The 23,193-nt window shown below is 52.9% G+C and overlaps 1 protein-coding gene across 9 annotated transcripts in view; it reads right to left on the reverse strand.

The window, feature by feature from the left end:
* The window catches only part of LOC149339394 (poly(rC)-binding protein 3-like), a 313,316-nt gene that overhangs the window by 140,488 nt on the left and 149,635 nt on the right, over positions 1-23,193 (reverse strand). For 8 of the 9 annotated variants that reach the window (XM_089548166.1, XM_089548163.1, XM_089548161.1 and 5 more), the window contains one exon: positions 17-119. The exons of the other annotated variant lie outside the window; for it this stretch is intronic. In XM_089548166.1, coding sequence (XP_089404292.1) covers positions 17-119 — 103 coding nt within the window. The remainder of the gene's footprint in view (positions 1-16; positions 120-23,193) is intronic. 9 annotated transcript variants of the gene reach the window in all.

Below are 23,193 nucleotides of genomic sequence, written 5' to 3' on the forward strand. Positions count from 1 at the left end.
GAAACAGAGAACTCACTCGGAGAATACTGCCCTGGGAGGGTCGAGTGGGCTTGCTCGCGAAGCCCACAGCGTCCTGGGAAAACAACGGCGGCGCTGCAAATCTGGCTGGGGGCTCGCAACTGCAAAGAGAGAGACGACAACGTAAGTATACGAGGCGCAGTGCTTATTCAGTGAGGCAGCGAAGAAAAAGAATGTTGCGTTTTTTCGCTTACGACGCTAATTAACTGAAGCCTGGAAGAAAAATAACAGAGTACACTTCTTGTTCACATACGCATCAGGTGCCACAGCGAGAACAATCGCAGAGGTAACAACGCTCACACACACAAAAAAATCCGCCTTAAATTTCGAGTCATGACATGAAGATCACCTACTTTCTTTCTTCAAAGAAATGTAGCAGCGAATACGTGCCTCACAGAGGCATCTGCTTCAATTATAATCCGAGCTAACCTCTAAGCACGTTTGCTGCAGAAATGTGCCTCGGATAGAATGGTGCGTTAACAACCATACACGGGAATAATAATTCTGCAGCCGGCCAGAGGGAATGGAAGGAAAATACCAACGGATGAACGATTTTACGAAGCTGTGACGTTTCTACCTGGACCAAGTCAGTTAATTTTAACACATCGTTTCCTCTCACATGCACTCTCGCAAGCGCGCGCGCTGTAGGCCTTACGCAACGACAAAAAATAATCGCAAGTGTAAAAAACGTCAACCCGTTCACAACGCCAGGGCAGAGGCGCGGAGACAAAAGCGCGCGCACATTCGGACCAGGAGCCCCGCCGTCGCCATTGCAGAAGCGGCGATTAAAGGCCCAACTCCATCGACGCTTTTCGGCGCGCGTCCTGCGCGCTTGGGGCGCCACGCGTCGGCCAGAACAGGACTGCGCATGCGCGACGCGTCGGCCGCCGCCCAGCGCGTCCACGACGCTCGCATCCGACAGTGCCAGATATCGGTGCCTACGCGCGGGCGCTGGCGCGCGCGTCGGAAGCGGGGTCCGGTGTACAACAATGGGAGGACCGCGGGGCTCTCGGAGAGTCTTTTCTTCATGGTTGGAAGCTCTTTCAGGTTCCCTCAAATTTTCTCCGAATCCATGCAGCTCCCCAACCATCTTTTGTTCACGGCTTGTCATTTTTTCAGTCGGCTCGCGAGGGGGAGCGAGCCAGCACCAGGTACATGGAGATGTAAGCCCCTTTTCGACGCTTGTCGCGGCGCGTGCTGGTCGCGCGGGCGCTCCGCGCGCTCACCGAAAGCGCCGATGGAGTTGGGCCTTAACGCGTTCCGTGCGAGGCCGGCCCACTGGAAGACGTAACCATCGCTGGCGCAGCCCGAAATATTGAGAAACTCGCAGCCCTTAATAGACCTCGCCGGCTCGTAATCGTTTCCCGAGAAAGGCAGGGGGGCATTAAGAATGCCTGCACGCACACACACACACACACGCCGAGCGGACGCGTCAGGGAAAGCGAGGAGCGAATGGATGCGGTGGAAGAGGGGAAGGGGAAGTGCAGCAGCATCCGCCGCGGGAGCATCGGCGCGCGCGCGCGCGCCTGTGGTGGCATCAAGCCGATTCCGCGGTTCCTCGCCACTGAAAGGACCCCGCGCCGTAATTCTCGGCCCGCCCAGCGGTGGTCACCAACGCCCCCCCCCCCCCCCCCCCCTCCCCCCGCATCGCTTCGCTCCCAACGCCCACCTTCCCCATTTTCCAGGCCGCAATCACCGCTCCCGGAATTCCCGATTGCCCAGCCGCTTCGAAGGGCGGGCGGGCGAGCGAACGGCGCAGGTTTGCTGTCCTAAGCAGTCGCCAACGCGGGGCGCATACAGACCGACCCCGTCCGGTTCAGGCGCTCCGAAAGTAATCTGCGGCGAGTAATGAGTTATTAGTTGAACACCCTCCATTTTTTTTCCTCCCCTCTATCTATATCCCTCTCTCTCTATCCCTTTCTGTCCGTCTCCTCGGGCTGCTGCAGATTTAAGGCACCCAACGGGTACATACCAGTGGGCTCGAGTCTTTTGGAACTGAAGCTGAAAACGTTTGGACGACCACTAATTTCCATGAGCGCCGACGGCGAAATACTGCAGTGAAATGAAACGAAAACGACCGATTCGAGTGGTTGACAGCTCTACACAGACACATTCCATTAACCGCCAATGTAACCAGAAAAAGCCCCCAGACACAAACGCTGAAGCAAGGCCTGCCTGCTTTGTCGACAAAGGCGTAAAGGAGCTCCTTACGTCGAGTCGGTATGGAGCCAACGCGCGCCGCACGCACACAAAAAAAAAAGAATGAGAGAGAGAGAGAAGAAAGAAAGAACGGACCGCACGGTCGACTCGTTTTCATCGCAACAGGACAAGCTCTACTCAGGTATGCAAAACAGAAGCGCTTGTATGTAATTTTTTCCCCCTCGCAGGCTCTCCCCGGTCTCGCCCACCCCCGCTTTCCCCGTGTACTTATTTACCAAGCGGATTCGAAGCAGCCAGCGAGCGACAATTTTACATATATTAGAGACCAGAGCGCGGCGGCGCTGCTCTAGAAAATGGTGACTTCACGACACGGTAATCAAAATGCGCGGGAGCTGAAAATCAGACGCAGCACGGGAATAAAATGGCGGCACCAGCGGCGGCGGCACATAATGAAAAAGCAGCAGCAGCAGCCGCCGAAGAGGCGAAGCCGTACAAAGAGATGGGGGGGGGGGGGGGGGGGGGGTCGTAAGAAGGCGAAAGTTCGCGGCGTATCGCTTTCCCAACGCAAACACAAGGGGGCGGTGGCCGCCGTGATTAAAAGCAGGCGGCGAAAAGAGCTGATACAATTCGCCTTTCATTCCATCTTTACCGCCGGAACTGTTTCAGAATTCCTTTAGCGAGTGCCTCGAACTATGCGAACATTTCGCAACGGCAAAATCGCGAAGCACTAATTAAATAAATAAAATGGGGGGAGAAAAAAAAGAAGACAACGGTCGACAGAGAGGCTCTGGCGATGCTGCGATGGAACGAAGAGGGGAAAAAAGTATAGCGTTGCAAGAAGACGAGGTAGAGGAAAGTGTCGCGCTGCGGGGTAAGAACGCCGAGGGGAAATGGTGGGCGAGGGACGGGGAAAGAGGGAAAGGAGGAAGGGATAAAAGCAACAGCGACTTCGGAAACTTTCCTCGGCGGCGCGCAACGAACGCGAATGGCGGATACATATTTTCTTTCGGCGGAGACAAAAAGGAATTTCCCGATTATACCCCCCCTCATATCTGCGTGCGTAGCATTTCCGAACGGTTTCGTGATTACCTTGGTGATTTGATGACCCAATGCGCTTTTCTCTCTCTCTTTCTTCCTCTCCATCCTCCGGTCGCTATGCCTGTATTCTCTCCCCGTGCTTCTGTGGAGTTGTTCCTACTTTTATCTCTGCCTGCCATTCCTACTCTCTCTCTCTCTCGTCGGCTTCTTTCTGCTACGCATCCCCTTTGTGGCCGATCCACAATGAAAACGGAACAGAAAGAAAAGGAATATGGCGCCCCAAAAATGTTGCACCGTGGTAAAAGAACATAAATAAGTAAAACGGGCTCCCGAACGAGGTGAGCCTTCAATAGAAAAGTGAACCAGGTGCGGCAAGTAAAAGGAAAAAAAAAATATAAACGGCAACCGAAACTAAACACGGAAACAAAGATGGAAAGCGACGTAGAAGCGCATTACGGAGGAAACTCGCGATCGTCCTGCAGCCCAACTTTTCTTCCCCGCACAGCAGGAGCAGGGACGCGCGCAGGGCCCGAAAAGAAAAACTTTTATTAAATCGATTTAAAAGGGATTTAATAAATGGACGCGGATTAAAGAACGGAAACGAACCGTAACTTGGCGTAATAAAAATTTGCTCTGTACATGTCAGTCGTTTTCCGCCGCCATCCTCATTCACTGCAACATCGCTCCCGCCTTTCTCCCGTTTCCCCTTTTTTTCCCCTCTTTTTTTTCCTACTCATAGAACGACAATTTCAATCGGATAGTTCAGCTTCATTGCGCACCTAGATGTGTGCGTGTGTGCGTGCGCACGCGTCCGTGCGGTCTTGTACTCAGAGGCTTCTCGCTTTTGGAGCGGGGGGCTAAAGAGGAAAAAAGGCGGCACAGATCTACACTCCCGCTCGGAGAAAAGCAATCAGAATTTCGCCCCGCTACAATCGCCGTCGGAGAACTTTCGCATTATCCTCGCCAGAGAAGGTACGCGCGCAGCAAAACCGTTCCGCCATACGCCGCCCGTCGGGCTAAGACACGACCTGCAGTATTATTAAATTCCCGACTTCGATTGTCCGCTACGTTCCACCCTTAAAGACGGGCCAAAGTCGGCCCAGTATAGCTAAGAGGAGAGGATGGCGCAAGCCGGACGCGTACACCGCAGCGAAAGCGCTAAGCGAGGCAGGCGAGCCCTCGGGCATTGTCTCTGCACGGAGTGCGAGAAATTGGAGAAACTCTATGAAGCAATTACTGCCAGCGAAAAAAGTTCTCGCGCTGCGTATACCGCTTACCACTGCTCGGTTACAGCCACTGCCATTGCGCAAGCGCAGACAGCCGCGACGGACCTGAGGCAGGCAAACTTTCCCTATGCTGACGCTTTCTATATAAAACAGAAAAAAAAGTCTACATCCGGGCAAAGGTTTGTACCACTCTTCGTTATGGCTTGAAAGTTTAACGGACAACGCAGACACGAGGGCACAAAGCCGACGCAATCCCGAAATCAGGCGCCAATTATTGTTTAATTGAAATCAGTTATTTTTTTCACCTAAGTAGTATATTCAGGCCTCAAAAAAAAAAAAAAGGGAGTTTGTTAGTTTTTGAGCGTGAAAGACCAGCGGGTAAGTTTTTACAACGGTGTGGAGAATTCCGTACAAAGTGTCAGGTTTGCTAGAAATAGTAACATCGATATGTTCTCATGTGTGAGGTAAGCACTAGGAATCGCGGAATCATTTTGCGTTTCGAAAGTGCGCAGTACGCCCGAAATGGAGCAAAAACGATCAATGTTTTCACTTGCAACAAAATCCGTCTGCACAAAAATGGTGGACAACGTGCTACCTAGCTCACTGCTGAGTGAAATATTATTTACTGCGTTCGCTACCTGGCACAAAAACCAACTTATTTGGGACAATAAGGGTGCTCAATTCGACTGGAAAAATGAAATCGCTGCTAGGTGCACCAGTCTTTCACAAAAAGCTGTGAGTTTGCTGTATACACAATTGTGTACAAAGCCCCTGAAAGGGATAGAAACGCGGAAAAAACAGAGGTTCTCCGGCACTGCTTACAGCGCCGACCTTCGCGATCTTGAACAATAGCCTCAATCCTTTATTACCTGTTGTGCCATGAATGCTTCGCGATATAACGCCGAGACGATGCCACGCACGCGTTTACCGCAAATGTATAGCGTCCAATAATTGTTACTCCGGAACCGCGCGCGGCTTCAAAGCAAGTCACGCTCGCAAAAAAGCGGAGCGAAAAAGAGGGGGGGAATTCGTTCCAATACAAAGGCAGCGGCACTTCGGAGAGCGCCGAACATCCCGCAGCCACGCAGTTATCCCGACCCACCGACGCAAGCAAAACAACGACCGCGGCAACCTTAATTAAAGCTTGCGACGCCCAGCAATCCAAGGGAAAAACAAGTACATACACGAAAGAGCGCGACGCTCGCAGGACACTCAAAGGGAACGAGTACACGAGAACCGCCGCGCTTCGACTTTTATCTTTCCCCAGAATCGCTAGGTGGCGGTCGGTATCCCGCAACGGGTACACGCAGAACGACGACTTCGAGCAGCAGCCACGTTATGGCCAAAGGTCGTCCGGAAGAGCGTGCCTCGGCGTCGTAACGCCGGCGTGCTCGTCGTCGACGTCGTCCATTTCGTGCGAACCAACGCGGGTCTCTCTTTCCGCCCATTCCACTCTCTCTCCTGCTCAGGGCAATGCTAAGACGCGCAGGACACCTTGTTCCGAGCGCGTTCTTTCATTTTATGTCTTGTTTTTCTCTTATTCGGCGGCGCCCGGCCCTAAAGTGCTAATCCGAAGGCACATCCCCCGAAGCCGGTAACGCAATTAGGCCGCACCTAACGAAGTTACCGCCCCGCAGTGACTTTTGTTCGCGGCCCACACCGGCCCGCACGCCTACACGAGGGGGCATGCGCTCTTTATTACGCTTTCATGCGCCCGCGCGACGCGCAGGGCCTAACGGGCGATCTACGGAGAGCAATTCCGGCGCCGAAATAAAACCGAAACGTCTCTAGCCGGAAGCTCGCACACCGACAGTAAAGTTCAGGTTCTCTTCTCCTTCCTTGCACCAGAGGTGCTCCGCCCGAGACGGTTTCTTTAACTGGAAGACTGAAGCTTTTCTTCGCACCAGGGGTGCCCCGTCAGAGACGGTCTCAAGATGAGTTACGATGCAGGGATAAAGGGAATGCTTGAAGTTTATGTACAGATATTTACAATCACATACAAGTTAAGGCACTGGAGACATATTAAGCAGCAAAAAGAGAAACAACAAAAAGGCGGAACTGGCTAACACAAGAGGAGGCCCCCACACGGCATAGCCGAAGATGCATAGCACCTGACCTTAGCTCAGAACCCTTTTTCCGGCTCCGGGGCCCGGTTTTAAAACCCTAAAGGCCCGGCCCACATTTGGTAGCCACCAATCATGCTACACTCTTCATACGATTGGCTCATCGAGAGCATGGCCAGCCCTCTAGCCTCCGTAGGGCAAAACACCCTCTCCATGTGCGGGGTAGAACATTCTATCCCTCCAAAATAAAAGTAAAAAAAAAACACAAAACACACTCGTGCGAGCACGTGCCGTTCGTTTCCCCAATGACCCTCGACTTTGGCGTCGTCTCGGAATTCGGGATTAACGGGCTCAAGCGGGCAGCTACCACTGTAGCTGACACTGTGAGCTCGGACCTGCATTCCAAGGCGACTTAGCCTTCCCAAGGCTGTTTAGTCGGCGCCTCACCGATACCCGTAGCGTCACCCAACTCGGGCCTTCGCTGCTCGCGGCTAGACGCGCTGTCGCCGGCTATTCCTCATCTCTTTTGCCCCCCCGTCACGGCGCCCTGACGCCGTTCCGTCCGGCAGTGCTTAATCCTCTCAGGAATCCTGCAGACTTTTCGAACGAGACGTTCGTCGCGAGCTTGTGTCGCATATCTGGTGTCCGCCAAGACGAGGGGATCAAGACAAGGGGGGGTCAACGTGTGTCGGCCCTTCAGCCACATAGCTTCCACAGCTCTTTTGCCTAGCCGGCGCGAATCAGCCCCAAGGCGCGATGGACGCCCGAGCGGCCCGGCGTCTGCGCGCGCATCGTTCCAAGAAATGTCATTCTTCCCTTCGAGCGCACCCCACCGTCCCGTCCCGTCCCGTCGAGGGGGGGGGGGGGGGGGGGGGTCCATTGAAGACGGCAGCTGCGGGGTACTAAGAAAGAATTAGCGGTATCAATGACCCCGCACGCACTAACGATCCCTTACACCGACAGCAACTCCGAGCCCGTATCGTCAGTGGCACGACGGCAGTCGGCCTAGGTGGGCATACGAGCAGAAACGAAGTAACAGGTGGTCTGAAGTGCGCCCTCCCGTGTTCTTAAGTATTTCTTCCAGTGAGCCGTAATTTTGGAGGATTTGCAAAGAACGTCAAAATGTTCCTCAATCCGCAAATCAGCCTGGTGTGTGCTGCAAACATGGCAGCAAGCGCATGTCACAAATTCGAACTGTTTGATCAGTTTTACACCAACTCCTCCACGTTTATTAGGGTTAAGATTTGGGCGCGTTGGTAATGAGAATGACCCATAGCTTAATAGACATAGCGCAGAGACCGACTGGACGAAGAGAAAGCATAAAAAACACGCGCTGACAACGTGTGTCCCCACTCTCTATGCGTTGTATTAAGCTATGCCTACGAATCACCCAGGTCCCAAAGCCCCTCACTTCGTTGCCCTTGTTTGCTGAATATCAACTGCAGCTCTTGTTCTGTGTTTACGCATCTGTCAGCTAAAACGAAAAGTACTTATGCCGCTTGCGCTCGCTAAAAGGGGGCGCTGATGCCGGTCACTGTTCTTGTACGGGCGCTTCAGGCAAAGACAACCTAGTCGCAGGCCACGCATAAAACTATGGTTGGTTTATGGGGTTTAACGTCCCAAAGCGACTAAGGCTATGAGAGACGCCGTAGTGGAGGGCTCCGGAAATTTCGACCACCTGGGGTTCTTTAACGTGCACTGACATCGCACAGCACACGGGCCTCTAGAATTTCTCCTCCAAAGAAATTCAACCGCCGCGGCCGGGATCGAACCCGCGTCTTTCGGGTCAGCAGCCGAGCACCATAGCCACTGAGCCACCGCGGCGGCCTACGCATAAAACTATGAAAGTGTGCTCGGAGCGCCATGTTATGATGGAAAGTGCTTGCGCCCATCTAAGCCGGCATTTAGGAAGCAAGTGTTTTCCGCGGTTGGAGCTCCATTAACCCTACATGCCCCGCAACATACGAGTGACAATTAAAAGATGGACGCCGTCTACAGCACATATGCGTAGCGCATTTCAAAGGGTAGTCAGCACTAATGTATCTCAGGCTCCCTGTTCGTTACAGGCAGAGCAAAGATTGGCATTCGCTGCTTTACATTGCGTAATGGGAGAAGTGGGGAAAACAATCGAACTCGTAGACCCACACGCAATGCACGACGAATGAAAAGAAACGACCAAGGTGAGAATGAGCGACAAACGACTTCACTGAGACTCTATATACGCTTAAAGCCGAAGCAACAAAATAAGAAGAATAAAAAATTATAGCCTCTAACGAACACCACGGGTCCCGAGAAAGCAGGCGGTGTTGCTTTCTCAGTTCCTGAACTGAAGGAAAACAGCGCTTCCAGCAGTTTTCTTATTTCACAACCACGCGAATTTTAAACAGACAGAGAGAGCGGATCCAGTATTAAAAGCAGAAAGCCAGAACACGTGAGGGGAGAAAAAAAGCAGGCCATCCAATGTAATTCATGGCGGAGAAACGGCATGGAATTCACGGTAGGGGGGCGTAAGGGAAAAGAAGAGCTAACAAACGGACGGGCGGCTTGATGTTATTGCGCTCTCCCGACAGACAGCAGCAATTCGGGCGGGCGCGTCGAATGGCCAAAGTAGATATACTAACGCGCCGACAAAAAGAAAAAAAAAAGAAAAGGAAAGGAAGCAGTCGTTTTTTACCAACAAGGCAGCTATTCAAACGTGGAGAGAGACTCGCAACAACACCTCCGTAAGATAACAAAAATAAAAGATAGAAATACCGTTCGGCGCCTCCGAAATGTCACCAACGAAAGCAAGGGACAAAAATAAAAGTGCGGGGGAGAGGTGGGGAAAGGGGGGGAGGGGGGAAGGGGGGCGGCATTCATGGGCTACTACCTCCGCCTCATCTCAGGGGCGAGGCGCGTGAGATGCGGACAGAGCGAGATGCGCGTCTGACGGACACCGAGGGCCAGAAAGCGGGGAGGAAACGGTGTCGACCAATAACGGCCGATGATTTGCTGCATCCCATCGCGGCCCGCTGGGCCCGAATCCACGCGAGCGAGCGGCGGAACAGCAGTAAGCCGAGCCGAGCCGAGCGAAGCCAGGTTCGGCGAAGGAGGCTGACCGTTCCTGGCCATAGCCTCAGCCGCTTATGTGTGCCATAAAACCCAACACTACTCAACAAGAGCCGCGCGGCTCATGGATGGGGAAAAAAAAAAGCGGCAGTCTCTTCGAACGGCCGGAAGAACGTAGGCTGCGCGGCGTGCTCTCAATTGCAGCGCGTCGCGGTATACACCGGCGACGCACAGCATGAATTGGTAAACAACCCTAGGGTCCCTATATTCGAGCAGCGCGTGGGATCCATCTATACCGCAGCGATCTCCACTGTCCGGAAGAAAACATATAGCATGCGCTTGTATAAAAAAGCACATCGCGCACACTTCCGGGCATTTTTCAAGGCATACGAAACAAGCGGCGCGCCAGCGAAGAAAGCGCCGCTGGGGGCAGCAAACGCGGCGGTCTCAGATGGCGCCGCTCTTCGTTGCACATCCGACCTGATCCGCTGAAGAACGCCAGACTTCTTAGTCCGCGTGCCTGGAACTGAGCAGACTTCTTTCCCTCAAGTGCGTCGATGCCTGTGCATGAACTGAAAATGGTTCGCCCCAGTTTCCAAGCCACTACGGAAGAGCTAAAAGGCCGCTCCGAACAAAAAGGAGGATTCGAGAGCGTGTCCATTCACAAGTGTGGTTATCAGCGATGCCTCGCGCGACGACTCGAGGGATTCGTAACGACACAGTGAAGACGTTCAACGCGCCACAGGAGTTCTAAAGGGAGGTTTCTTCAGAACGGTATCATGGCGAATGTGTTCAGGTAAAAGGCACTGCGTGGGCGTCAGTGCATCTGTATACGCAGGAGGCTTACCCGGCCTGATAGCGTTCGCGAAGAGACAGCTAGAAAAGAGTGGCCACATTCCACGAGACGTCTCCTTTGACCGTCCCTCAGTGCAGCGTTACGCATTCAGAGCAACAAACCGGTAGAGTAGTAGCCGACATGTTGAGCTCAAAAGACGCAAAAATCCGCTGAGGCCAATTACTGCTTCAAGTCTCGTTTCTTGCACTCGTTCGCGCTAATGTTTATTCTCTGACCAAAGGTGAAGCTGAGCAGCGCTCGCGTAGCCAAACCGACACGCAGCAGCGTGAGTGAGAGTGAGTGAGAGAGAGAGAGAGAGAGAGAGAGCGATAGATAAACGGAGAGATAGACAGAGAGAGAAAGAGAAGGCACACACAGTAAAAGCGCGAACAAATAAACAAGAGAACGGCAGAACAATGAGCAAGGTCAGCGCAATGATAACGGCAGAGAGTAAGCAAAACCGCGCCTAATGTCCGCGAGGGCGCAGCAGAAAATGCGGTTAGAATATTACACCGCTGTGGCACGGGGCAAGGCGAGAGTCCCTTCGAACAGAGCAGCGGCCACCGCTTGCGTTTCGCAACCGACCCGTGCCTGTAGCTCCTCCGTGGCCACCACTGCAAAACAGGCGCCGGCAGGGCGGTCGGTCCCCCGGCGACTAACACAATCCTGCTCCCGCGCGCAACTCAGCAGTGCCGAGAAGCCGACTCTGCGGGAACGCAAGACGCGAGCAGGCAGGGCTGCAACTCCTGCTGCTGTGCCCGGCCGCACCTGAGCTGGCTGCAAAATTAGAGAGGCACGCAGCAGAACGGTAAGCAAGCCGCGGCAGAAAACCCCGAACCATTCCCCCCCTCTTCGGGCTCCGGTGTGGAACGGCGTATCGCGGGCTCGCCACGCGAAACGGGGAGCCCCGGCAGGAACGTGCCCGGCGTAACCAAGCCGCCGCCACCGCGGACGCCCGCGTGAGCTCATAAAAAACGCGCACGCATGATGCCCCCTCTTCCTTTTTTTTTCTCTGTTCTTTTCTTATCTGTGCCCGCTCGGAGCAGAGGAGTTGTTTCGTTTTATTGTTTCCCGCAGACGGGCACCCGTTCAGCGAGCAGTCGGAGCGAAAGGGTCGGTCGCCTACTGCTGGGGTCCTATAAAGGTACGGGAGAACGGACGCTGTTGCAGAACGATGCATGTGGTCGCGGCAGCCGCTCTCTGCGGCGGTCGCTGCGTTATATGTACGATGATGGAGGACCACTACGAGGAGCAGTTCCTTCTCGCCGAGCTCTCATTTCGCCTGACGGAAACCGCCGGTGGGATAATTGGTTTGGGTCAGTTTGCTTCTTAGAACCCCCCCCCCCCCCCCCGTCTTTTTTTTTTTTCATTCACTCATTCGTTTGTTTTCTGTTTTCGCTCGAAAACCACACGACCAGGTCTTCCAGAGTTCCTGCGGCCGACGCAATACCTTTCATGCCTAGCCTACGTGGAAAAAATGCTCAAACACAAAACGCTCCACAAGCAAGAGATAAGGCTTTCAAGGTATACGATGCATGAAAAAAGTACTGAGCAGTCCATTTCGCTTCGCTGTCTCAAAAAAAAAAAAATATTGGATGAATGCTGAATGAGACTATGCCAGTATGGTGGCGTAACACTCATGTAGACGTGGCCCTAGAGAAACCTTTTATTTCTACCACCAACTTGTCTCCCGTAGACACGTGTAAAGCAATACAGACCACAGAGAAAGACGCCGAAGGCCACATTCGCCCCCGACACTCACTGATCAACGCGTTACAAGGTGTGCGTGTCTCTGGAGAAGACGGGAGCAAGTTTTATTACCTATTTATTACCCATTATCAATTTATTTATTATTCATTTTACTATTCCACTTGACAAGGAAGCTACGAGGCCACGGAAAAACGACGAAACAGAGCCCAACCCGACAAGAAGTCAGACTGAACTCCGAAGGCGCGGCGGGCACGTCCCGTGCGAAGCCCGCCAGGACGCGGTCGCGCACGAAATCGTGAAGCGCGACGACGACGACACCGTGAAACACGAGCGGAGCAGCGAAGCGCGCGGCGCGCGAGACAAGCGCCTCACGCCGCTTATCTGTCACACAACGAAGCACGAAAGGTGGCGAAAAACCCCCACAAGAGAGACGTCTCACTCGCCCTACGCGGAGCCGGCGCGAAGCAGAGATAAAAAGGGATGCCTGAAGGGCAGAGAGCGAAGAACACGGATGCCTCTCTCGCATCCGAGGCAACGCTCCACACAAGAGCGCGCGCAGAGAACAAGTAAAAGAGCCCGCCTGGCACGCGCGCGTGCCACGCGAGACATCATTATGCACGGCGACATTGACGAGGCCGCCCGGAGGGACAGGACAGGCGGCGGCGGCCTGGGAAAAAGCCGTCGCCTCCGCCGCAACCACGGGCACGTCGCCAGGCACGCGTCACGTTCTTTTTGACGCCTCGCCCCCGTTATTGCGCGCGCTTCGAGACCCGCTTTCTTTTCTGCTCCTTCTCTTTCGCCGCCTGAACGAGGCGCTCGAGCCTGACAAGACACCGGCTCGCGCGCGCGCCCCTTGCCCGGTTAATTTAAAACGCAGACTCGCTAGTATATACCGCGGACCACGTGGCCCGCCCGATGTTGCAGCCCCTCCTCGTCGCTGCTATGATTAAACCGCCGCTTTACGCGTCACAGGCGGCCCCGCTTTCCGCGTTCCTTTTTCGTTTTTTTTTTTCGGCCACGAAACCTCGCCCGTCCCGGCAACGTGGGAGAGGATCGCCCTTGCACCTGGCCCTGATCTTCGCCGCTGCGCCACTTGCGCCGATGTTAGGAAAGGAAGCACGCTCTACAGCGGAACGAGTGGGAGAAGGCAAACGGGAGAGAGCAGCAGGATCCGCTCGCGCAGCTGCCATTGCCAGTTGTTGCAACACGGCCGAACGAACCCGCGATGAAGTCGGACAGGCGCGGCTCCCCTTTTTATTTTTTTGCATCGGCTCTCATCCAAGGCAGCGGCGAGTCCCTGCAACGCATCAACTCGGTCTCGCCACGCAACGCAACGAGACCAGAATACTGGTGAGAAGCGAGAGACGACGCTGGCCAGCGGAGGAGATTGCTGACGTAGCCGAGCGTTACGCACGCCGCCGACGAACGCGCGGCGTGGGCGGCCGGAGAGCGAGCCCTCTGGCCCGTGCCAAGTTCAAGAGCACACCGAGATCCTCGCCTCGAGAGGGTTCCACAGCAAGTCTCCGCGTACTTGCCGACACGGTAGTCCGGCACATGTTACGCTCACGCCAGAAATAAAAGCCAGATAACGCGCGAGGTTAAAACCTGGTGCCTTGTGATGCCGACTCTGCTGTTCCGTCAGTGTGTGCGACGAGCGCCGAAACGCGAACGCCAGCACAATGTGTGAGTATTATGCTCACTCCAAGCCTTACAGTGTAGGGAGGCAGGCAATACATTTTCAGAACAGCGCACGGGCGGTATAAGAAAGTGAAACGCAGATCTGCACGCATAAGTTGAGATCAATAGAGTTGCTCTGAAAGAGCTAAGACACACATTCAAGAGGATGCTGTAGATTCTCAAACGCTGGTCCGCTCTCACAGAGCCGAGTGAAGGCCCGAGCAATCACCGCAGCGTATGCAGTGGAAACTTGTAACGAGCAGATAGCAGGTACGCCACAGTCTCAGGGAATATTGTGCGTAAAACGTGGCACTCCCAAGACAACTACAAATAAGCGAACCAAAGCCCAAAATTTTGAAACACAGCCACAGCAAGGCGATATACGAATGGCGGACGCCCAGTAAGAGAGCACATAAAAGCAACTCCTTTCATCAATATACTCGTAAAAAAGTAAGCTCTGGTCTAGTCTGCAGGAGGCAGGAGTTGTCCTACTGCGCTCAGAACTAAAAACTGAAGGCACTGGTAATGGAAGGTTATCTGCAGTTTTCAAAACTTTTCATTGCTTTTTCACCTATTTATGCCGGCAGCACAAGAAATCGAAGCGAAACGGGCGTTGCCGTAGAAGGGAATAGAGAATGACCACGACATCATTTAAAAAATAAAAAAAAGCTTTTTATTTTTATTTGTTGAACGCATGCGCTTCTGTACAGTCACGCGAAACGTGGCTACAATTTCCCTCCCATGGAGTTTACGTTCGTGTATGCTTCCAAATGCTCAATTTAGTACTATTTTTTATTTTCTTTCTTACAGTCTTCAAACGTCCCTAAACTACACTCTGGTCGGCTTCACCGCACACACCGCTGTTTTGCACGCAAAGCACGCTTTACAGGCAGAATCTCATTGAAGAGCTCAACAGTCGCGGAAAGAGAAGGAGAAAAAAAAAAAAAAAAACGCCAGCTCCAAAGGACAAAATCGCCGTGAGCCGTGGCGGCCCGCTTTAAAGCGCCGACGCCTCGCCTTAAAAATGACGAACGCTTACATTAAGAGCGAGCAACTTCCCTGTTCGAACAGCCCCATAACATTACACAGGAAGTTGAGTCTGACCGTCTAGAGAATGTCTGGCGCCTGCCAATACGCACTCAACACTTGCCTCGGGCAGACGGCTCCCGCAGAAAATGCTTCTTTTTACATTTTTTTCTCCTCTGTTCTTTCTCTGGTTTCCATCGAGACGAGTGGCGGACGCCAAAGGACGCTCTTCGAAGAAAGCATCCCGAACTTTTTGCTTTGCTTCCGGACGCTCCTCCGAAGACGGGGAAGGAAACAAAAGAGCGCGCCGAGATGAGGGAATGAAAAAAAGAAGAGAAGAGATAGAAGGGATACGACGGAAAGAAAAGAAGCGAGGCGTCCAGACAAGAGATGAAAGAAAAGCTACGCCTTCCAGAGCCGGAAGGGTTGGCTGCGCTGGGCGTCGCAATTGGCTCGGGTGCCGCACAAGTTGCCCAGGCGGGAAAGAAGCCAATGTTTTCATTGCCGCCGGTGGATTAAGAAAAACAGGCTAGGGAGTGTGGCGGGGGAGGGAAGGGCTTCGACGGCTCAAGTTTTGTCTGAGCAGCATCGCGGCTTACGAGAGGCGTGCCCAGTTTGAGTGGCTGGCCGGCGTTACGCTTGGGCGGAGCGCCGGAAAGAACGTCCCGCAGGGCGCACCTGACGGTAGGAGACAAAGTCGAGCGGTGACAATGTTCCATCGCTGACGGCTTCCATCTGCCGTCGGCGGGAACGCGACGAAACGGGACGCGGCGCAGGTGCGTGGGCCGGTCTGAAAGCTGGGCGTCTGGTGGCCTCAACGACTGGGAGCTACGAAGGCTATATAAAAACTAGGGAGGGAGACGACGGAGGAGATTAAGAGAGCCGCGTGCCAGTATGGCGCAGTCAAACACTTTCGTGCCTGCCAGTGTAGGTAGCTGCTCGGCGACAACTACAGAAAGAGTCCCGAAAAGAAGTGTCGCCGAGGTCCTGCGCAGTTTTCAAGGCGGAGAGCAAGCAGCGTTGTGCAGCAGTTTTGCCGCTACGTATAATTTCACGCAGGCACGCTATAATAAATTCCGAAACCACGTGACTGACGTCTAGCCCATTTGCCACCTTGCAGCGACGAACGACTTTGTTACATTTTTGTTAAAGTACTACATGTCCATGTACAAAGAGCACATATGCTGGATCGTATATTAGATACCCTCACCTTTCTTTCTATCACTCTCTCTTTCACTTTTCCTTGACTAAAACTAGTAGTACGCCTCAAATTCTGTTAACAAGAAAAAAAACGCTTTAACGAAGGAGGCCAGAGCTCGTGCTGGAGCGAGATTCACTCTGTTCCGTCTTTCCAGCCGACGCGAACTTAACGGCAGAGCCGTAAAACCGTTCAAGCTGCGCCCTACGCATATGTGCAGTCCCCAGACACCATCGCCACGTGGTCCACGGACGCGCGTCCGTGCGGAGAACACGGTGAAACAGAGCATAAACGTCAGCAAGAGCACATGTTCGCCGACTACTATGAAGCCAGCACTATACGAGGAAGCCAGCGGCGTCGCCCCGGGGGCCCCGCCGCCAAGAAAGTTTGCGCAAGCACCCTCGCCAAGTTCAGTGCGGCGGCGTTTCGTACGCGAATAACAAGCAAAAAAGCACAACAGGCGGCGCATGCTTAAACAGCATCGCGGGGCTGGCAAAGTCGAAAACAACAAAGCAAGCAAAAGGGACAACGGGCTGCGAGAGGGACGAATGGTATTTAAGGAAACGAGCGCGGCCCGCAGCCCCTTGTGCTCGCGTGAGAGCTTGCACCGGCTTCATGCATCGTCCTCGGTCCGCTTCCGCCGACGCCGGCCCGGCGGCGAGGAAAGGGTTAGGTCGGACGTCCAGGAAAGGAACCGGCAGCACTGGCGGCGCGGCAATTCGGGGCCACGCACGTCGCCACCGCGAAGGAGTCGGGGAGAAAAGAGGGGGGGGGGGGGGGGGGGATGGCCGAGCGCCTACTCACAATCGAAACCGCGGCTTGCTGACGAACGAGAGAGCTTAGTTAGGGTACGCCTCGCACAGCTCTCTTCTCCGGCTATAAAAGGCACGCTGCATTTGGAGTGCGACTTGAAGCCTGGACGAGCGGGAAACGGATGTGCTGTAAGTCGTACAAAGTTTCCGAATCGGGAGCACGCAATTCTACTAATAAATAGTGCCGCGTCTACAGGAACAACAATGTACCAGTTGCGACAGCGTTCATACGCGAGAAAAATAACTGCGCAGTTTCAAAAACCAAGCATCGTTCGAAGGTCCTTAATGATCACACTATGTCACGACGGACGCTGCGAAACAAGCTCACGCAAACACACAGAGATCTAGTGCAAACGGTGTCTCTCTCGGTCAACAGCAGGTGCAACTAGATAAGCAACCTTCTCCACCCCACTTTAGCCACACCACATTCTGCGCGTAGAACAATGCGCCCTCATTTGCATGGCTCACAAAACGACTCGGTGAACCGCTGGTAAGCGAGCCGCCAGGACTGCAGCGCTTACGAACCTTGTGCGCTCCTTCCCGCTACCGAAACGCAACAAGGTAGACCAAGTCGGTGTATATTGTGTCAGCGCGGACGATTTCGAGATTCAAGCCGAAAGCTCGCTTCCGGGCTTCACGCCGCGCTCTGTTTACCTCGGTGTTAGTTACGGACGCGTTAGTGCCGGTGCGTTAAGTAACGCCAGCAAAAGAATGCTTGGCAAACAGCCTCGGTTGCCTGCAAGGCTTCCGCAACAACTCTAACCATTTTGCTTTTCCACCCTTCTGCACACTCGCTGCTGCTTCTTCGGAGACTTCCACTATACGCGTCGGTTATAGAGAGAACGATTTGTAGTAATGTTGCAACTCGAACTAGCTGCGTGGTCATTTGTTAATGAACATCGCACTGTAAACAGAGGAACACGAAAGGCAGAAAGACGAAGACAAACGCTGCTTTTCAATTCTTTTTTTCCATTGCAAGTTAGCACTTATCTTCGTCTTCCTGTCTTACGTGTTGTTGGGATCGGGGTAGCGTGATGGGGCCGGAGAAGGGATGAGGAAGTCGGCGAAGAGGTTAAGATGAAAACGAAGAAAACTTTATACAGGCTATTTACATGATTTACAAAAGAGCAACTGAGAGGGACTCTCAGTGGATGAGGACTGCTTCGCTAGCGGGAGAGCACTCTGGAGTCCTCAAAACAACTCCCGTTAAATAACGCACGGATTCCCCAGATCCCTGTCTGGGGAATATAGTTCGAAGGATGATGTCCAATAGCATGAGCAGACGTGGACTCCGGAGGTACCACCCACGGCTGGGGCGGCGTCGGGCCGTGGGGTCTCTCGCAGCCCGATTGATGGGAGAGGGTAGAGGCTCAGTAATCAAACACTGCTGTCTTTCACTAAGCACACCACCACTCTGTTCGTTGACCCGAGGGTCGACTCGGCCACGGAACGCCGCCATCGTCGCCGCATCTTCGGCCTTCGGCGGTCTTTGACTTTCGCCGCTGCGACCATGGTCCCACGGTCACGGAAGGTCGCTGCCTTAATCCCCTTAGGCACGAGGGGAGGCATCACAGGCGCTACAGTGTGCCTGTGTTCCCCAGTGCGCTGTTCTTCCGTAACAAAAAGTGTGCGTCCTTCTTGTTTAACAGAAAAAGAAACATTGTTCCCTATGGTGCCCACGAGAAGGCCACAAAGCGTACTAATACTTAATTAACTGTTGAGGAGGCCGTTCATAGTTATTAAGGCGACCAGAGTCTAACAAGCGTTCAATCACTATCCTGCTATTTCGCTCTGAAGTACTATTGCGGTACTATGCATGCTATAAAAAAACCGACTGCTACTGTTTAATACCTGCGCACACCTTCTACTTTTATAGTAGATGGCACCAGGGCGCCACAAAAGCCGAAGCAGAAAACGAAATCCTTAGCACAAGAGAAAAAGAAGGTTGTTCGGAAAAGGCAAGACACCGCACCCAAACATTCAAACACGGCGGGCCGGCCACACATCCACGTATACACTGTCCCCACTGGCACCAACCGGTTTCACGGCTATTCAAATGGCTCGCACCACGCAAAACAAGCGCGAAATAGAAACAAAAATAAGAAAACTGGCTAGACAGATGCTCGATTCGAACTGCATACAGGACAAGGCGCGGAAATGCAATGTTCGGCGCGCGTCATGAGCGCCTGTGCGCGTACAATACTCATTCGGAAAGCGTTATGGAAGGTAAGAAAAACACGGAACAGACAGAATCCCAACAGAAAACCAGGGAAAGAGAGATGGTTAGCTCAGCAACCATTGCACTCCTCCTCTCCGTTAGGAAAACGGCAGCAGTTTTGTCGTGTTTAACCAGTCAGCCCAGCACGACGGCCCAAGCTTGAGCCGAGCGGCACCAGCACCGTGAAGTGAAGGCCATACAGCAGCCACCATACCCCCTCCCCCCTTCTTCAGCTCCGTCCCTCCACTTTTGCTCGCCTCCGAAAGCGCCAATATTTTACATCTGCACCGGGCCACCGTAGATTCTCGGCCTCCTCCTTCTCGCTTCTTCGAATTCCTCTCGCACTTTCGCGCCTTTAACCACTTCCCACCGGCATCCATTTTTCTCCACCCGGCGAGTCCACTAAAAAGCTGCTGAAGCCGCGAGAAACGCGGGGAGACTTCGCGCCCTTGGCGGAGAGAGACTGCACTTATTGCTTTCTCATTTTCTCTTTCAGCTTTGCTCTGAATTATATTTTTTTTCTCCTCTACTCCCTTTTTTCGTGTCCTTGCTGTATTCCCCCCGTTCCTCCTTCCATTCTCTTCTTTTTTTCCTAGCCTTCTTCACACGCAGCGCAGTCTGGACAGTCAATCCTGTCCCCGCCTCCACTCTACGGCTCCCAGTTACCCCCCCCCCCCCCCCCCCCCTTCGAAGGGAGCAAAAGGAGAAAAGAAGGAAGGAAGCAGAGGCTCGTTTGTTTCGGACGGCGCCTCCAGAAACGGCGGATGAGTGCTCCGAGACTATACCGCTGCTCTCGGGCGGGAAGCAGATAGTCCTTAAAGAGAAATTTATCGCGCACTCTCCGAAAGCAGCCGCCGCCGCGAGCGCTGCGAGCAGCAACTGCGGGAGGCCGCCATTCGGAATGCCTGCGCTCACGTCGTACAGCAACGGCCCCTCTCTCTCTCCTAAGCTGCGGCAGCAGCCGTGAAGTGAAAGTGCTGGATGGAGGTAGGCTCGAGGGTGGGTGCAGGCCTTGACAGGACGACTGCCTGGAGGAATGTAGGGCAGCTTTTTTTGAAGCGAAAAGCTTCACTAGGCTAGTCAACACCGAGGCTAGCGTGGGCCCCCTCGTCAGAAAAAGCCACAGGTGCGCATGCGCGAACTGCGTGACGTCACGGTGGACACCCGAACCGCGCCGTAAGGGAAGGAAAATGAAAAGAAAATTGGTTTCAAGGAAACGACGCCTGTCTCTCTCATACCTCGGCGGATACCTTGAACCGCGCCGTAAGGGCCTTAAGGAAAATGAAATGAAATGAAAATTGCTTTTAAGGAAAGCAAACGCCTGTCTCTCATATCTTGGTGTACACCCGAGAGGAATGCACGCCACAGTAGATGTCTCTAAAGCAACCTTCTAAGACAGCACCGTATTCACTACACGCGCGGCTCCTCTTGCCGCAGCTTTTCGGTTTGGTTTGGTTTGGTTTGGTTTATGGGGTTTAACGTCCCAAAGCGACTCAGGCTATGAGAGACGCCGTAGTGGAGGGCTCCGGAAATTTCGACCACCTGGGGTTCTTTAACGTGCACTGACATTGCACAGTACACGGGCCTCTAGAATTTCTCCTCCAAAGAAATTCAACCGCCGCGGCCGGGATCGAACCCGCGTCTTTCGGGTCAGCAGCCGAGCACCATAACCACTGAGCCACCGCGGCAGCGTGCCGCAGCTTTTCGCTTCGAGATATCCAGGCTTAACCCTAACTAAGCCACAGCCTTTTTTTTCTTTTTCTTTTTTTGGCTGTGGGCAGAAAAACGCTAACGACGGCACGATATTGGATATGTAAGATTATTCTAGTCATGCAACCAGAAAAAAAGCAACACGGTTGCATTAAAGTCCCCGCAGCTGAGACTCGTCCCGGTACGGGGTGCGAACCCAAGACCACCAGCTGTACCTGGCAATGGCTATACCAGCTGAATGAACAAATTTGGACACGGGTTCGAGCCCCGGACGAGGGCGATTTCTCTTTTTATGTTCGCAGAGTAGAAAGTCGAGGTATCAGATGAACCATTTTGAAATGTGCAAGATTTTATTTAACTACGAACATTTAAGCACAAAAGCTGCACGGTTGCACTAAAGACTGCGCAGCTGAGATTCGCCCCGGTACGGGGTGCGAACCCGAGACTACCAGCTATACCTGGCAATGGCTGTACCAGCTGAATAAACAAATTTGGACACGGGTTCGAGCCTCGGATAAGGGTGAATCCTCCTTTAAGTTCACAGCGTGGAAAGGTGAGGTATCAAATGAACCATTTTGAAGAGTGCAAACTTTTATTTAACTATGAAGATTTGAGTAAGCTGCGAACATTTATTTAGTAGCACCACGGCTATAGGGATAATAATGACATATTAAATTCCCTTGAATGAAGCGCACGCACTCCACCTAGGCATTGCGTTCCAAGATACAATGGAAAGTGCAAACTACGTTTTTTACACACCGCACAACTGGGACGCGAACGAGAGAGGCCCGGTTTTCAAACAGCCGTCGCGATCGGATAAAAAGAGATATCGAGGAAAGAACGTCATTCCTTTCAGAGAAGGTTTCCAAAGCAGTTCGTAGAGGCCAACGCGCACGTCTTAGCTGAGTAAAGCAGCACGAGACCTTTAAACGGTAATAGCAACAATATTTCGGCCCCAGTACGCACCATTCCATGCTGACTAACCAAGCATCGAAAAAAAGAAAAAGAGGCAGTCATTTTTTTTTTTTTTTTTCAGATGCAAATGTTCCGAGGAAGGACCTTACAGGTGGCGTTTAATAAATAGAACGTCCAATGACGTTACGCTGAAAAACGTACATAAAAAAAAAAAAAACGAAAAATGTTAGCAAGGTCTGGGCGCCAGGGAGCGATGGCGTTTTGAGGCGCCCCTTCGGTCTTAACTGACGAGCGGAAGACATTCAAAACGCGTTCAAACCATTTCCAAATGTTTCCACCGGCGTCACAATATAAACAAGCGAAAGTGGAAGCTACACCTAAAAGATGCTCGCAGCTAGGCAAGCTAGAGAAGGGCATTCGTTCCTTTTTTATCATTATTTCTGGTGAGAGCGATCACGGGAGATTTAAAGCCGAATACACCGCCTCGACCGTCTGTATCAAGATGGAGGCGCAACACACCCCCGGATACGTCAAAGAAAAACACAAGGTTTCAATTCAATGGCGTCAATACAAAGAGGCGGAGGGAGAAGACTCAGCAGCTGTAAAAAGTAGCCACTCCTTTACGCGAAAGTAGGAATGGAAGAAGAAAAAGGACGATGTAAAAAAAAAAAAAAAAGCTAGGAGCCGCCAATGTATACACCGCTCTGACCGCTTCCACTTTCTTAAGGACGGGAATGTGGCTATCGCGTTTCGGGAGACCTCGGAAAACGATAGAATTTTCGATCCCGCCGAGCCTTTACGGGCACAACGCGGCATCGCCACGCCGTTTCTCCGGCACTTGTCGGAAGAACGCGCAAATAAAGGCTTAGCCGGCGAGTGTGTACACTGAAGAAAAAGACGGCGCCGTTACAACGCCAACACGGAAAGCTCGGACTCAAAAAAAACAGAAAGAAAGAAACGATTAAGTCCTGCGAGGTGGGACTGTTTGGCGAAAGCAAGGGCTAAGGGAGAGAGGAGAGAGAATAAAAAACGCCGCGTACTACGCTGCTGTCGACTGAGCCCCGAGAAGGGGGAAAAAAAAATGAAAACCGCGTCATTCGTTTGTTCTCCTGTTTGCGTCAGTCGTAAAAGTTTGACGGCACAGTGTTCCCCGCGCCTATTGACCACGCAGGCCCGCTGGTATACGCGTGTCTACGACTGGAGAAAGACGCCGCACGCGGTATTCCGGCGATAAAGAAATATGGAATCGGCTCAATTGTGCGAGAAAGGTAGAGGTTTATTCGGGCGCGCAAATGTTTACTCTCAATTTCCTATTTTCGCGTTCGGGACATTTCTTTTTACAACAGAGATCAGAGCATATGTAGCAGCTACCCCTGAAAAACATACAGCTATAGGAATAAGTGATAGCAGAACAACCGCCTTGCACGAGCTGGCTTCCTTTCGTTCTGAACAACGGTCTTTCGCACCGCTGTCGAAACGAAGACACGCCAACTCGCTCAACGATCCGGCTCCTTGAAAGCAAAGCAGTCAACTGCATAT

The sequence above is a fragment of the Amblyomma mixtum genome, chromosome 6 (genome assembly GCF_055824585.1).
Source record: "Amblyomma mixtum isolate Tamu chromosome 6, ASM5582458v1, whole genome shotgun sequence".
NCBI lineage: Eukaryota > Metazoa > Arthropoda > Arachnida > Ixodida > Ixodidae > Amblyomma > Amblyomma mixtum.